This window comes from Oryctolagus cuniculus, chromosome 2, assembly GCF_051225735.1.
Source record: "Oryctolagus cuniculus isolate XC-2025 breed Fujian yellow rabbit chromosome 2, ASM5122573v1, whole genome shotgun sequence".
Classification (NCBI taxonomy): Eukaryota; Metazoa; Chordata; class Mammalia; order Lagomorpha; family Leporidae; genus Oryctolagus; species Oryctolagus cuniculus.
This window is the reverse complement of record NC_142868.1, coordinates 41,814,018-41,828,040: the sequence shown is the minus strand read 5'-3', so window position 1 is coordinate 41,828,040 and position 14,023 is coordinate 41,814,018. Positions and strand designations below refer to the sequence as shown.

The following is a 14,023-nucleotide window of genomic DNA, read 5'->3' as shown; positions in this document are numbered from 1 at the left end:
AAAAGCAGGCTTAAGAATGACTTTTAGAAACTATATTGACATTGTACCAATTGCTGTTTAATTACAAGCCATTCAGCATTTAATGAGACCAGGTTCAAGTTGCTGTAGTTGCAGTAATTTTTAAGGTAGTCCATACATGAGATGTTTCACTATGTGTTTTTAGATACAGTATCTTCTTTGATTGAAACCTGGGTACATTTCTGTAACTCATTACATGAGTTACAACTGGAGTGGCAGTTAAAGTAACACATCTGTTTGGATATTCTGTCCTGCGACTCTACACCAAATAGGACAACCTGGGATAGTAAAGGAGTGGGAAGCCTGGTTGAGCCATACCAGAGATCTTCTTAGAGGCTAAATATTTATTATTAAAATTATAAGCCAATTCTTCTTTGAGAAAGAATGATAATTCATTTGTCTTATTTTCCAGTAAGTTTTCCACTTTACTAATGGAAATTTTATTACAGTTGATTTTTTTTTTAAGTTTAAAAACCTAGTTAAAATACTGTAGCTAAATTTCTCAAGATTACATGAATTCAGTTTTACTCTTTTTGGGGTGTATATAGAAATAACAGTAACCTAAATGTAATCTAGCTATTATTTGACAAAGAATTAAACACCCTAAACTGTTCCAGTAAATGTCTAAAAAGTTGTATTCTGGAAATAACAGCATTTTCTTTGGGGTGTAAATGTATGTTCTTCTGTTTGCCTGGGACATCTGTGACCCTGGTTAAAATGATTTCTTACACTAATTCTTGGTCTTTTTCTTCTTTTGTATTTTTTGTGACCTGATCACCTCTTGCTTAGCAAATGGAAATTCTAGCAGTAAGTGACCTGTCTTGATTTATAGACTACTTACCCTTGCCAGACAACCTGGTTTTCATCTGCCATTTGTCCATTCGTGACCTAGCAATGTTTCATCATGGACTACTTTCAAAGTAGTGTGAGCTTCAGTTTCTCATAGCCCTAATCCATGAAATGTTGGTTTTATAAAAATAAGATAGTACGTATGTACAACTAGCAGTCACCTTTTTCTACAACTAACATATCTCCTTTTAAATTTCTTAATTAAAAAAAAAATCAATTTGCACATGTTAATTTCAGTGTCTCATTTCAATGAGATTACTATGTAGTTTTCTTTAGAAAGCTTTGACTTAGACCAACTCTTCTTACATTTTAGGTTAAGAGATTATCTATCCACTTTCACTTTGCTTTCTCAAGCTCTTTTTGATAAATGCAATGAGATCTACATATCAATGGGGGCGAAAGTCTATGCATTCGTAAATTTCTTCCATTATGAATTTTAAGTTATGGAGTCCCTTTTAAAGTACTCCATATATTGCTTATGTGAAAATGTGCCTAACCCTGCGAACGAATTACGTAACCAACAATGATCCTATTTTAACACCCATCTTCAAAGCATCTTTCATATGCCTCTCATCAGCTTCACTGTATTAACTTGCTTACTGCAGAAAAATAAATGCCAAGGCTATTTTGACATAATTATTTATAAATTTTTACTTGGAAATAATGCTGTCTAGTCAAGTTGCATGGAAAATAACACCTAAATGTAATGTAATGTTATTTATTTCTAGGAGCTGGAGCTCTGCCGAAGGTTATACAAATTGCATTTTCAATTGCTGCTTCTGTTCCAGGCCTACTGTAAACTTATCAATCAAGTAAATACAATTAAAAATGAAGCAGAGGTAAATATTCAGTTGTACTAAGCCTCAGTAGCTGGTTCTAGAAAATTTAGAACGGCATGCATGTTTTCCTTGTTAGAAGAGGTTAAGTCTGAAGGCACAGCGAATCCTTTCTAAGCTGAGGAATTACCTTTGGAAGCAGTGTGCACCGTGGGGAGGTTAGGAAGGAGGACAGCAGCCATCCAGCAGCAGTGATAGGTCAGCTGCAATCAAAAGTCAAGTACAGCACATTAGTTCCAGAGATGGAAAAATATTATAGTACCCTTAACATCTCAACCACATTATTCCTGTAAGTCCTATTAATGCGTTCAAGAATAATATGTTCAAGTTACTTGAATGCTGGAAATCAATTAACATAAAAGTTCAAAGGTAGTGTGGCTTTGGTCTTTTCTTCCCCCTTGTCATCTGCCAGTACTAAAACTGGGGAAATAATTTAATTTAAAAAAATTAGAAATGGTTAATTCTGTAAAAAGTATGTATGTACATACACATACGTGTATGTGCACAAATATACATGTGTACACAGGAATTTCAAATAGTTTGTGGGAAAAGCATATTATCTTTGTTTCATTTTCCTTGAACTTTTTAAAATCGTGTGTGTGTGTGTGTGTGTGTATAAAATACGATAAAGTTTTCATGGGGTGGGCCTCATGGTAGAGGTGTTAAGTCACCATTTGGGACACCCACATCCCATATCGGAGTGCTAGTAAAGGTCCTGGCTGTTCCACTTCCAGTCCAGCTTCCTGCTGATGCACCTGGGAAGGTAGCAATGGCGGCTCAACTACTTGAGTCCCTACCACCCTCCCAGGAGACCCACATGGAGGTCGTAGGTTCCTGGCTTTGGTCTGGCCCAGCCCTGGCTATTATGAAGCTGCAAATGGAAGATCTGTCTTCCATGCCTTTTAAATAAGTAAAAATGAATATATTTTTCAAGAAGTTTCCATAATCCCCCCATTAACAGTAAATCTATTTTTACTATGTAAATATGTAATCACGTGTTAAAACATTTATTACAACTTAGGTCTGTATCAAGAATAATCTTAAAACAACTGTTTGATGCCTGAAATTATGTGTTCCTAAATGTTAATTGCCCTTTTTTTTAAAAAGATGTATTTGAGAGTCAGAGTTACAGAGGAGGGAGAAATACAGAGACAGATGAGAGATCTTCCATCTGCTGGTTTACTCTCCTGATGGCCGCAACGGCCAATGCCAAGCCAGGAGCTTCCTCTGGGTCTCTCCCCGTGGTGCAGGGGCCCAAGCACTCATGCCATCCTCTGCTGCCTTTCCAGGCCACCAGGACACGAACCTGAACCCATATGGGACACTGGCATTGCAGGCAGCAACTTAACCCTCTATGACAACATGCTGGCCCCACTTTTAACATTTTAAAATAATCTTTACAAGGGAAAATGCCACTGGCATCAGGCGTGCCCTCATAGCCACTTCCTTGCTCTGTGGCCCTGGACACAGGCCAGCTCCTTACCATTGCGCGTGTTTCAGGTCATCAACATGTCCGAGGAACTCGCCCAGCTGGAAAGTATCCTCAAAGAAGCCGAGTCTGCTTCAGAACACGAAGAAATTGACATCTCCAAAGCGGCACAAACGACCATTGAAACCGCCATTCATTCTTTAATCGAAACTTTGAAAAATAAGGAATTCATATCAGCTGTAGCCCAAGTCAAAGCTTTCAGGTAACGTGTGAGGGGCCGTAAAGACAGCTCCTGGGTAACTAGCCTGGACCTGCCCCCGCGCTGGGCCCCGGCTCTGGCTGGTCCCACGTCCTGTCGCTGCGGAAGGAGGACATGACCGTTTCCCCACAGTTAGCACTTTGCCACCACCAGTCTTAGGCTTGTCTCCCTCTCGCGGGGAACTCCAAGTGATGCATTTGCTCAAATCAGAGGTCGGTTGTTCACAAGCAGGCTGTGTTGGGATGGTCACTTAAAATGCAGTCGGTCTTCAGGCTCCCGTCTCAGCACTTGACCCATGCCCTGTCTTTCAGGTCCCTGTGGCCCAACGACATCTTTGGTGGCTGTGAAGACGACGCTGTGCAGACGCTGCTGCACATCTACTTCCATCATCAGACGCTGGGCCACACTGGAAGCTTCGCCGTCATCGGCTCCAACCTGGACATGTCGGAAGCCAACTACAAACTGATGGAACTCAATCTGGAAATAAGAGAGTCTCTCCGTATGGTGCAGTCATACCAACTCCTAGCACAGGCCAGACCCAACATGGGAAGTATGGCGCGCACTGGATTCTGAGCAACTTCAGGCGTTTACTGAAGAGGACTAAGAATAGTAAGCAAGCACCTTTTACGAACCCTTGCGATTCACTGATGTTTCTCTTTTCTGGCGGCATCCACAGTTATAAGGCCAAACTGTACGAAAAACAAGGATCTGGAGAAGGAAAACTCCAGCAGCTGCCAGCACTTCCCACAGTAACTACATGAAGATGGAATTTTTAGATTAACCCATGTGAAAACAAAAGGGCTAAAAGTGATGCACACAAATAACATTACTTTCTGGAGAAAGCAAAGGATTCCAGAAGTGTTTGCAATAATGGCCTCTAATACTGAGACATCGGAAAGCAGGTGAAATGAGGCTGAAATAAGGCTGGTTCGTTTTAGCCGAAGACCTGCAAAGCTGCTTGGGTTTCTAGCAGTCACAGACGTAACCCTCACTTGATGCTTACTCGCCTCCATGAACATCCATTTGGATAGATGTACACAGAAGACTTATTTGCAAAAACCATTGATTTTTCATTATGTGGGTTGAGGAATTGGGGTGTTTTTGTTCTGGTTTTTTTTTTTTTTTGGTCTGTATAAGGAATTACGTGTGTGTGTGTATGTGTGTGTGAGAGAGAGGGAGAGAGAGTTGGGCTGTATGGACATGTGACAGTCATATTTTCAAGGCGTGGATGTTTGGTGATAACGTCTCAGAGCATGCCTAAAAGAGCACTGCAAGATTATTTTTGAAGAAATTTTATTTTATTAGATCTAACTCTTCATAGTGTGTAAATGTTAGAACATTTTAATAATATTTTAAAACTGGGCTTTCCCGGTATTTCAGAAAGAAATAATATATCTGTTAACGTTATTGGAATGCTGCTCAGTCCTCTGATCAGTGCTTCTGTTACTGTTGTCGATAACTAACCAAAGTAGATGCCTGCAGAGACTTTAAAGTGTAAAATAAAGGTGTACGCTGCCCGTCAGCCGTTCTCATCACAACAGTTAACTTATTCTAGCCCATAATTATTATAGAAACTGTATAGACTAAAAACCAGTATTTTCTTGTACATTTGTGCCATGCACTGTTATACAAGAACAGGTGTACAGAGCTAAAGAAAAAATTGTGGTCATTGACAGAATATACGACTTGCAGGCTCCGAGGTCTGCGGAATTCCAGAAAAGAGATGCAAATGCATTTTTATATGTTGATTCAGGACTCATGTGTTTCACCTGAAAGGAACCCGGGGCTATGGGGAAAATGAAAGGAAGCCTGAAGACTGACTACCAAAACATGCAATATACTCACTCACTGTCTACGTCTGGCGCTTAACAGGAACTGGATTCTCTGACCTTTTTTAAATAGCATTTTGTAAAAGAAATGAATGTAGTCCCACAACTCCTCTGATTTGAAAGGAACACCTTGTATTTTTTATATGCATCTCTTATCCACTGTGACTTTTCTTTTTAAACTGGGCTCTGTGACTCCAGAGTTTAGAATGTAGAAATGAAATGCTTGGCTTTGCCTTTTCCTGGGGGCGTGGACCCTGCCAGAAATGTAATTCTGCTCAAGTGCATTAATTGAAGGCACTGTGCACGCCGTTGGACTGCTGACCATAGTCATGCTCCCCGTAAGATTCCGTAACTGGTCACGGCACATTCGTAATCACTGTATTTTTTGACCCTGATAAAAACAATTATTTTGATGGTGTTCTGGTACTGTAAATGGTGTCCTTTAAATTATTTAATAACTTTTGGGTGTGGGGCAGGAACAGAGGGATGGTGTCCAGAGACACACCACACTTTACATCCTATCTTACTATCCCCTATTTTTCTCACCCTCCTTACATCCTTTTTGTTAAAAATAAAAAGCATTGTAGCTGTTGGTTTATGTTGCATTTTTGAAAAAGAATGAATCCACATAGTGTGCCTCAGCTTTCAAATGTTACCTTCATTCTTCTTAAATGTAACAACAAAATTCAACTCCCCAAACCAAACCTCTCGGACAGTTGAGGATCGCTTTTTGCATGTATTTGTCTAACTAAATCCGACAGTAACATAGAACAAATACGCCTGCAGAAGGCAAAGTGCAAATCCATTAGGACTGTCCTGTTGTACCTGGGCTTTCTGCACACCTATGCGTGAATCCAAAGTTAGCACTACTAGTAAGACACGTCCAATGACTAGTGTGTCTTCTCATTTAGTTCCACACAGAGGCCAGCTCTTGCTATTTACCACCTTTCTCTTTTGGCCACGAAGTTGTCAAATAACAGCAAAGGAAGAGGACTTTCCGGTGCTGTGAGACCGGGGTGTGGGACTCACTCCCCGTCTCGTGGAGGACACTCACCAAGCCAGAACGCGGTTCCTCCTGCAGTTCTGGGAGTGACGAGCGCCCGGCCACGGCACCGCCACTGCCGAGGGAGAGGAGACAAAATGCGAGTCAACGTTGTGCTCCTTTCACAGAGTCTGTCTCCGGTTCTCAGTCACCCATGGTCACTGTAGGAAACAGGTGACACGGAGAAGGCTCGCATCCTGTTCCCGTGCCCAGAGAGGACATTTTGGGGTACCTCCCTGTAGCCCCTCTCAGACTTGACGTCTTAGGAATCGCCGATTCTACGCGTGCCTGGTTTGTCTGTACCTTGTTGCTACGATGCTGTCACTGCCACCCTGTTCAGTAGCTGAATGTCTGCTAACCCTAAAAGGCACACTTTGACCCTTGTGTTCCCCAACCATAAAAACAGGGTGGACTGCCCCGCGGGGTAGATTAATGGCAAACAGTGTTGAAGAATGACGTAACCAGCCAGTAACAGCCAGTGGATTTCTCTCATCGCTGGTCCTTGTCTCTAGTTGCTCCATTTATTCAGCAAATGCCTATTGACCACACATACCACAAGTACCACTTGCACACCAGGGGAGGCAAATTAACCTCTTAGCCTTGCACCACCCAAGTCAATGGCAATGTCAGCACAGGTGAAAACATCCCCTCCTCATTCCCAGTGCTCCAGTCATTTCCCATTGGCCCCACCACCACTTCATGTGGACTCTGAAAGTCTCCCGGCTTGCTTACAGGTATCCTGTATAGATGTGGTTGTTTTTAACAATGAATCGGATTGTCACAGGCCCTACTACCAACACCACACCTTTAGAACCTTTCAGTGGTTTCTCATGGTGACTAGATAAAAAAACTAATCCTCTGAGCAAGGCCTAAGCAATGGCCCTACTACTTTTAGCTACTACTGTGGCCACCTGGGTTCTCTACCACAGGGCCTTTGCATGTGTTGCCCAAGTCTGGACTATTTCCCTGTCCCATCTTCACCTAACTCGGGCTGCAGCTCAGCTGCATTCTTGTAAGGCAGGCCCTCCCTGGCCTCCCAAAGTCAAGCCTATTTAGTGTAGGCTCTTAAGTAGGCCTTGCACAGCTCGTGTCAACTCCCACTTCACTTTCCTCATGCAAGAGGTAGTGTTCATCTAGCCCCTACACTGGAAGCTCCTTGAGGAAAGGGGCCCCATCGAAGCCAACTGAACCCAGCAGCTCATGCTCGATTTCATAGTGGGGTGCTTGTTTCAGTACGTCACCCAAGAGTGAGTAGGCGCGGGGGCCCGGGAGGCTGCACTGTGACCAGCAGCACCTAGGGAGACCTCAGCCTGCAGCTCTCGCAGCCCCTTTGGCTGCAATGGCCAAGGTGTCTACAGACACTTCTGGTGCCTTCTAGGTGACCTTGGATGGCACGGTTAGCACCCAGCGGCAGCTGCGACTCCTATCATGAAGCCGGCAGTCCCTCCAGTCTTCTCAGAAGCACCCATGGCTGTGAGTGCCGCCCAAAGCAGGGTGCCGGCAGTGGACCCTGTGTTGTGGGGTCGTTTAGGAACACTAGCTAGGTGCAGGCCCAAGGAGAACCGAACGACTGATGTTCAGTCGATAGAGGCTGAACACGGTCTCTGACCCGAGACCCTTTTTTTTTTTTTTTTTTTTTTTTTGACAGGCAGAGTGGACAGTGAGAGAGAGAGACAGAGAAAGGTCTTCCTTTTGCCGTTGGTTCACCCTCCAATGGCCGCCGCGGCCGGCGCGCTGCGGCCGGCACACCACGCCGATCCGATGGCAGGAGCCAGGAGCCAGGTGCTTTTCCTGGTCTCCCATGGGGTGCAGGGCCCAAGCACCTGGGCCATCCTCCACTGCACTCCCTGGCCACAGCAGAGAGCTGGCCTGGAAGAGGGGCAACCGGGACAGAATCCGGCGCCCCGACCGGGACTAGAACCCGGTGTGCCGGCGCCGCTAGGCGGAGGATTAGCCTAGTGAGCCGCGGCGCCGGCCTCTGACCCGAGACCCTTAAACACAACTCAGGAGGCCCAATTCTACAAGCTGGGGGGCGGGGGCGGCCCGGGGAGTTTGTTACCATCTGAAGTGCACTTGAGGCTTCATTCAACCTCCTAAGCTGCAGAGGGCAACCTGCGCCAGCCTGGGAAGCTGCAACTAGGCGAGTGCTCCTAGCCCTCTTCCCCGACTGTTTGCACTGCAGCTGACTGCCACTCCCTCCCCACCCCCCACCCCCCACCCCCAGCCACTCACTGCCCACGATGGGTTGCCTTCAGCAGCCTCCTCCCATCCCAAGGAATGCACTGGCTCTACTTCCCCAGGTGCGGCCAGGAGAGGCTCCCAAGTTGCAACCCTACAGACCTACCTGGGACTTCAAATACATGCATACTAGATATCCTTAGGAAGTTCATGGAAAGACATTTTAAGCTACAGATTTTAAAGTTTTGCTCCAAAGTAAACTTAAAAAAAAAAAAAAAAAAAAAAAACCCTATCTTTGAAAGGCAGAAGAGAGGGAGGGAGAGAGGAAAGGAGTTGGGGGTAGGGGGCAGACAGAATCTTCCATCTGCTGGTTCACTCCCCCAAAAAGGCCACAACAGCCAGGGCTAGGCCAGGCCACAGCCAGGAACCTGGAACTCCATCCAGGTCTCCCACATGGGTGCCAGGGGCCCGGGGACTCGGGTCATCATCTGCTTTCTCAGGAGCACGAGCAGGGAGCTGGATCAGAAGCTGAGCAGCCGGGACTACACGGGCGCCGAGAGGGGACGCTGGCACGGCAGACGGTGGCTCAACCCGCAGCAACACGGCATCTGCCCCAAAGTCTCTTTTCCTTCCATTTTCCCCACGAGGTTTTTGAAGCACCCTGTCTGCAGGCCTCCAGTTTCCGCAGCATTAACCTAGCTCAGAGGCTGGCCTGTGACACATCAACCAACGCGCAAGTGCCAGGCCAGACTCGCAGCCCGCGACGAGCCCTCCGCAGACTTTTAGAGGACGTGGGATTCTATGCAGTCTGTAGATCGTTTTGCAATACCTTTATTTGGAGGCTCTGTCAAAACATACTGCCTTTGGAAGTACTGTGAGGGAGGGGGAGCCCAGGAGGACGCCCCGGGCCTGCCCCGCAGCACGCCGCAGCCCGGCCTGCTCTGCACTGTCTCAGATGATGTACTTGAAGCTGAACGTGCTGTCACAGGATAGGCGTTTGCCTTTGCATCGCCCACACAAGTCTTGACGATGGGGCCGCTTAGGGTCCACGTGGCGAAGTTTCACCGGGCAGGAACACCTCGTACGTTTGCAACTCTGGAAAAGTCCAAGTGAGAAGTAGGCCGAGAAGCCCCTGGCAAGGCCCCGGCCATCCCCATCCGCGCACACCTGCGTTTTGTCTGTCTACACTCCCGCGGCCCTGGCAGCCACACGGTTAGGAACTGAGGGTGCTAACCGTGCTGGAAGGGTGCTACACAGCACTGGATTCGATTCTGAATCGTGAGCTTTGTTTTCAAATGGCTTGGTAAGAGGACATTTTTCCTCCTGCATTTGAAGTGCATAGAAAGGAGAACAAGCAAGCAGGGGAGGATTGACGGAGCGGGTAAGGTACCCTTGAGAAGGGTGCCCCACAGTGACCCGCAACGGTTCTCCCTTGCTTTCTCCCCACCCACCCCAGGCAACATTAACACCCAACAGCCAACAGGACACAAGTGCACTGATCAGGCTGCTTCAGCTGGCGCCTCAGCTCCCATTAGCTGCATGACAACTGTAGTCACTTCCTGCCCTGTGAAGACCATGCCAAGCCCTCAGCACACTGCTTAGTTAAAAGCAAGCAAGCAGGGGCCGGCGCTGTGGCTTAGCCAGTAGAGCCACCCTTGATGCCGGCATCCCGCATCCCACGTGGGCACCAGTTCAAGTCCGGGTTGCTCCACTTCCAATCCAGCTCCCTGCTAACACACCAGCGAAAGCAGCACGTGATGACCCAAGTGCTTGGGTCCCTGCACCCACATGGGAGACCTGCAAGAAGCTCCTGGCTTGTGCCTGGCCCAGCCTACACTGTTGTGGCCATCTGGAGAGGATGGAAGACCTCTCTCCCTCCCCTCCCCCACCCTTTCAAGTAAGGAAGTTTTAAAAAAGCAATAGGTTATGAATTAACCCCATAAAGTTAGACAGCTTGGATTTATCTGAAAACAAGTTGTCCCTTTGTGAGCAGTTAGGTAAGGATGACAGTTTAAGCCCTGCATTTACACGAAGTACTCACAACTCAGCCAAATGCTTTTAGTGAACACTCATTCCAAACAGCCAGCCTGCACCACTTCACCACAGTAGGGAATTATCCTTTTTTTAAAGGACATTAGACTGAACAGCAGGGAAGCTGAACTTTCATGCATACTGCTATTGAGATCACAGTTGAAAAAGTTAACATGCCCATGAGGGCAGGGGCAGAAGGAAGTTAATACCAAGGCCTCAGTTTGATTGTGTATTATTTCTACAATGCTAGCAAGAATAAAAAAATCTAAAGTCAGGGGCCGGTGCTGTAGGGTACTAAGTTAAGCCTCCACCCACAGCACTGGCATCCCATATGGGCACTGGTTCATGTCCCAGCTGCTCCAGTTCTGATCCAGCTCTCTGCTACGGCCTGGGAAAATAGAAGATGGCGGCCCAAGTACTTGGGCCCCTGCACCTGCATGGGAGACCTGGATGAAGCAGCTGATCCTGGCCTTGATCAGCCCAGCTCCACTGTTGCTGCCATTTGAGGAGTCAACCAGTGAATGGAAGACCTCTGTCTCTTCATCTGTGATTCCGCCTCTCAAGTAAACAAATAAAACTTTAGAACAGTGCCTAAAGCGCCGGCATCCCATATGGGCACCAGTTCGAGTCCCTGCTGCTCCTCTTCCGATCCAGCTCTCTGCTATGGCCTGGGAAAGCAGAAGATGTCTCAAGTCCTTGGGCCCTGCACCTGCTTGGAGACCTGGAAGGATCTCCTGGCTTCAGATCAGTACAGCTCCAGCCACTGCAGCTAACTGGGGAGTGAACCAGCAGATGGAAGACCTCTCTCTGTCTCTCCTTCTGCTTAACTCCGACTTTCATATAAGTAAAATAAATATTTAAAAAGAAAGACAAATACATCCAAGGAACTCCCAAAACCCTCTGCCAGCACCCCCACCCAGACACAAAATGCAAGCATCTGATTTACTTGGCAGGTGATGTCCTCCACGCGGTAGGGGTTGTAAGACTTCTGACAAGTTCTGCAAAACTGTTTGAAGTAAACCTGTGATGAGAAGGAGGATTAACTCACAGCGAGAGGGCCCCGATGTGCTGGCACCGAAGCCAGATGCACAGCCTGTCTTACCTTGTTTGTGCCCTGCACACACCACACATAGGCACTCTCCCAGCGGATGTTACAGTCCTTGCAGTGGTAATAGCCGTATTTCTGCTCTAGGAACTGAACAGAATTCCACAGGTTACCAACAAGACACGCGGATTGCCTGCTACCTAACACAGATAATCTCCCTCCAGCCCCTAGAGGAAAGTGGAATCAGGTTTGGGTCAGCCTCTGCCCCGCAGTGATGACGTGAGCCAATAGCTTAGTCAGGCAAATAAGCAAACAGGCCCGAAGGAGCTTGAGAATCCCACGGGGCGGCCTTCGCCCTGCAAGAGTAGCCTGCTCCTGGCGCGCGTGCTCACACCCACGGAAGCCGTGGTGCTCGAGAGGAGCAAGACTGCACCCAAGATGCTTTGCAAAGCGTTCCCTCAAGATCAAGTTCTCGGGGCTGCTGCTCAGGTTCACGGCCAGCAGGTGGACACTCGGTCAGCCACAGTCAGGATTACCCTATACTGTCGCCTCCCTACCTGCCGCCCAGGGCGCACGCAGCAAGCGGCACACAGGTTTTTAGAGTTAGGCCTTTAGAACTGCAGGTGAGCAGACTTGAATGCAGCCACGTAAGACGAAGTCACTAGGATGCCACGCGGCCTTGTATGTGTGGCCAGTCTGCGAATGAGGGCTCTGGCTCAAAACACACAGCCCTGGGACTTTTGTGGGACACAAAGACCACGCGCACGCCTTCCCGAGCAGAATCGGGTTTCTGAAAGGGAACGCTGCCTCCGGGAGGGCCTCCAGGGCCTCCAGCTTGCAGCGCGAGGCCGTTAAGGGAGAGCTTGCAGGACCCAGTAGTGCATTTAGTGGGGGAAATGGAGGCCCCGGGAGAACCGGCTCTGTCGCTGGAGAAGACACCTCCGGGTGCTCTGGAGTCCAGCACCCAACTTTGGGGTCAAGACCCGCCCCCTCTCCCCTACCCCCAGCCCGCCGGTAGGGTTTGCGCGGGCTGACTCGGGATCGACGCAAACGCGACGCCCGGGCCAGTGCGCGGAGTCCCCCCGCCGGCCGCCGCACACACGGACGCGTCCCGCGCTCAAAGTCGCGGGGTCTCTGCGTGTCCCTGGCAGCCGCGGGGCGAGGGCCGGCCGAGAACCCGGAGACCCGCAGCCCCGAGGCTCCCCCTTGCCCCAGACGGCTTCCTGGGTCGACGCAGCCTCACCTGGAAGCGCAGGCGCTCCTTGCCCGGCTCCACGACCTTCTCTCGAGCGGTCGTCGTCTCGCCTGGGTCACCGCCGTCCGGGGACCTCCCGGTCGCCAGCGGCTGCTCGGGGCTGCCGGGGGCCGCCTCGCCTCCCTGGGCCTCCCGCGGCGGCAGCCTGGGCCGGTCGGCGGGCTGCTCCCAGCTCGCGCGCACCGCGGCCTGGGCCTCGTCCTCCTCCTGAGAGCCAGGCGGCTGGGGCGCCTCCGTCGCCGACGCTTCTCCGTCCTCGGGGCCCTGGGGCCTGGCGGGCGGCAGCCCTCGCTCTCCCTCCGGCGCCCCGGGCCTCTGCTCGCCGTCCGCCTCCTCGGTCCCCTCCAGCAAGGCGGCGAGGCGGCGGGAGACCACGGACGAGTAGACGGCGACGGTGCGCGGGAAGCGCACGGGCCGCGGGGAGCTGGCCGGCTCGGGCGCCCGGCGGGCGGGCTGCGGGGAAGCCGGGGGCTCGGGGTCGCGGGCCCTGCGCGGCAGCGTGCGCCGCCCCAGCGAGCACTGCACCGAGGCGTCGCGGCGCGGGTTCACCTGCACCGCCACGTCGCGGCTGCTGGGCCTGCGGGGCCGCGGGCCGAGGCCAGGACTCACTTGCGACAGCAGGGCCATGAGCTGCGCCCGCTGGTAGCTGTCGAAGTACTCGGCGGCCGTCAGCTGCCCGTAGCCCGGGAAGGACGACGAGGCGGCGGCGGGAGGGTAGCCCCCGCCTCGGGGCCGCCAGCCGTCCCGGGCCGCAGCGCCCTTGCCCTTGGGGGCCGGCGGGTAGGGGTACGGGCACGAGTAGGGGGCGCACGCCGGGTACATGTAAGCGTCCAGCACCTCGTCCCCCAGCGCAGCCATAAGCGCAGCCTCAGTAGCTCCGCCCGCTGCCGCGCCCTAAATAGGCGGCTCGCCCGGGACTGCGGGGGCTGCCGGGCCAGGGCCCCAGAGGCCCGCGCCACCCTGCACGCCCTTCCACTCCGGCCTCTTGTCCGGAGTCCCCGCCAAGGGGCCTCTCCGCACCCAGAGCCTGGCACAGACACCCTCGGGTGACCTGGAAAGAGGCTTCCTCTGCGGTGAAGTACTGATTGGGAAGTGGGCGCGTCCCGTCCGGGGTAAGGATCCCAACGAGAGCGAATTATCGCCGATTGCAGGGCCAGGTGATCCCCATGCCCCGACTGCGCCAGGTGTCTGCGCAGCCCGGGTGCCTCCAGCTGGCGGGCGGAATGCCACAGATTGGGGACCGCTGTGGGTC

General features: G+C 50.5%; 2 protein-coding genes across 34 annotated transcripts in view; one reads left to right on the top strand and one right to left on the bottom strand.

Moving 5' to 3' along the window:
• The window catches only part of FRYL (FRY like transcription coactivator), a 299,529-nt gene extending 293,716 nt beyond the window's left edge, over window positions 1–5,813 (top strand). For 31 of the 33 annotated variants that reach the window (XM_070068188.2, XM_089325409.1, XM_089325408.1 and 28 more), the window contains 4 exons: window positions 808–825; window positions 1,596–1,706; window positions 3,204–3,394; window positions 3,703–5,813. In XM_070068188.2, coding sequence (XP_069924289.1) covers window positions 808–825; window positions 1,596–1,706; window positions 3,204–3,394; window positions 3,703–3,964 — 582 coding nt within the window. In that variant the 3' untranslated portion in view covers window positions 3,965–5,813. The remainder of the gene's footprint in view (window positions 1–807; window positions 826–1,595; window positions 1,707–3,203; window positions 3,395–3,702) is intronic. The other 2 variants (XM_051831497.3, XM_051831485.3) reach the window with 1 other exon arrangement.
• A 3,442-nt stretch (window positions 5,814–9,255) lies between these two features.
• Window positions 9,256–13,680, bottom strand: ZAR1 (zygote arrest 1). The gene is made up of 4 exons (XM_051831472.3): window positions 12,760–13,680; window positions 11,574–11,666; window positions 11,418–11,492; window positions 9,256–9,535 (listed from the first exon to the last, which is right to left on the bottom strand). Exons 1-4 carry the CDS (start codon window positions 13,627–13,629, stop codon window positions 9,392–9,394), a joined length of 1,182 nt encoding a protein of 393 aa, XP_051687432.2. The 5' UTR covers window positions 13,630–13,680; the 3' UTR covers window positions 9,256–9,391.
• Between the last annotated feature and the right edge of the window lie 343 nt (window positions 13,681–14,023).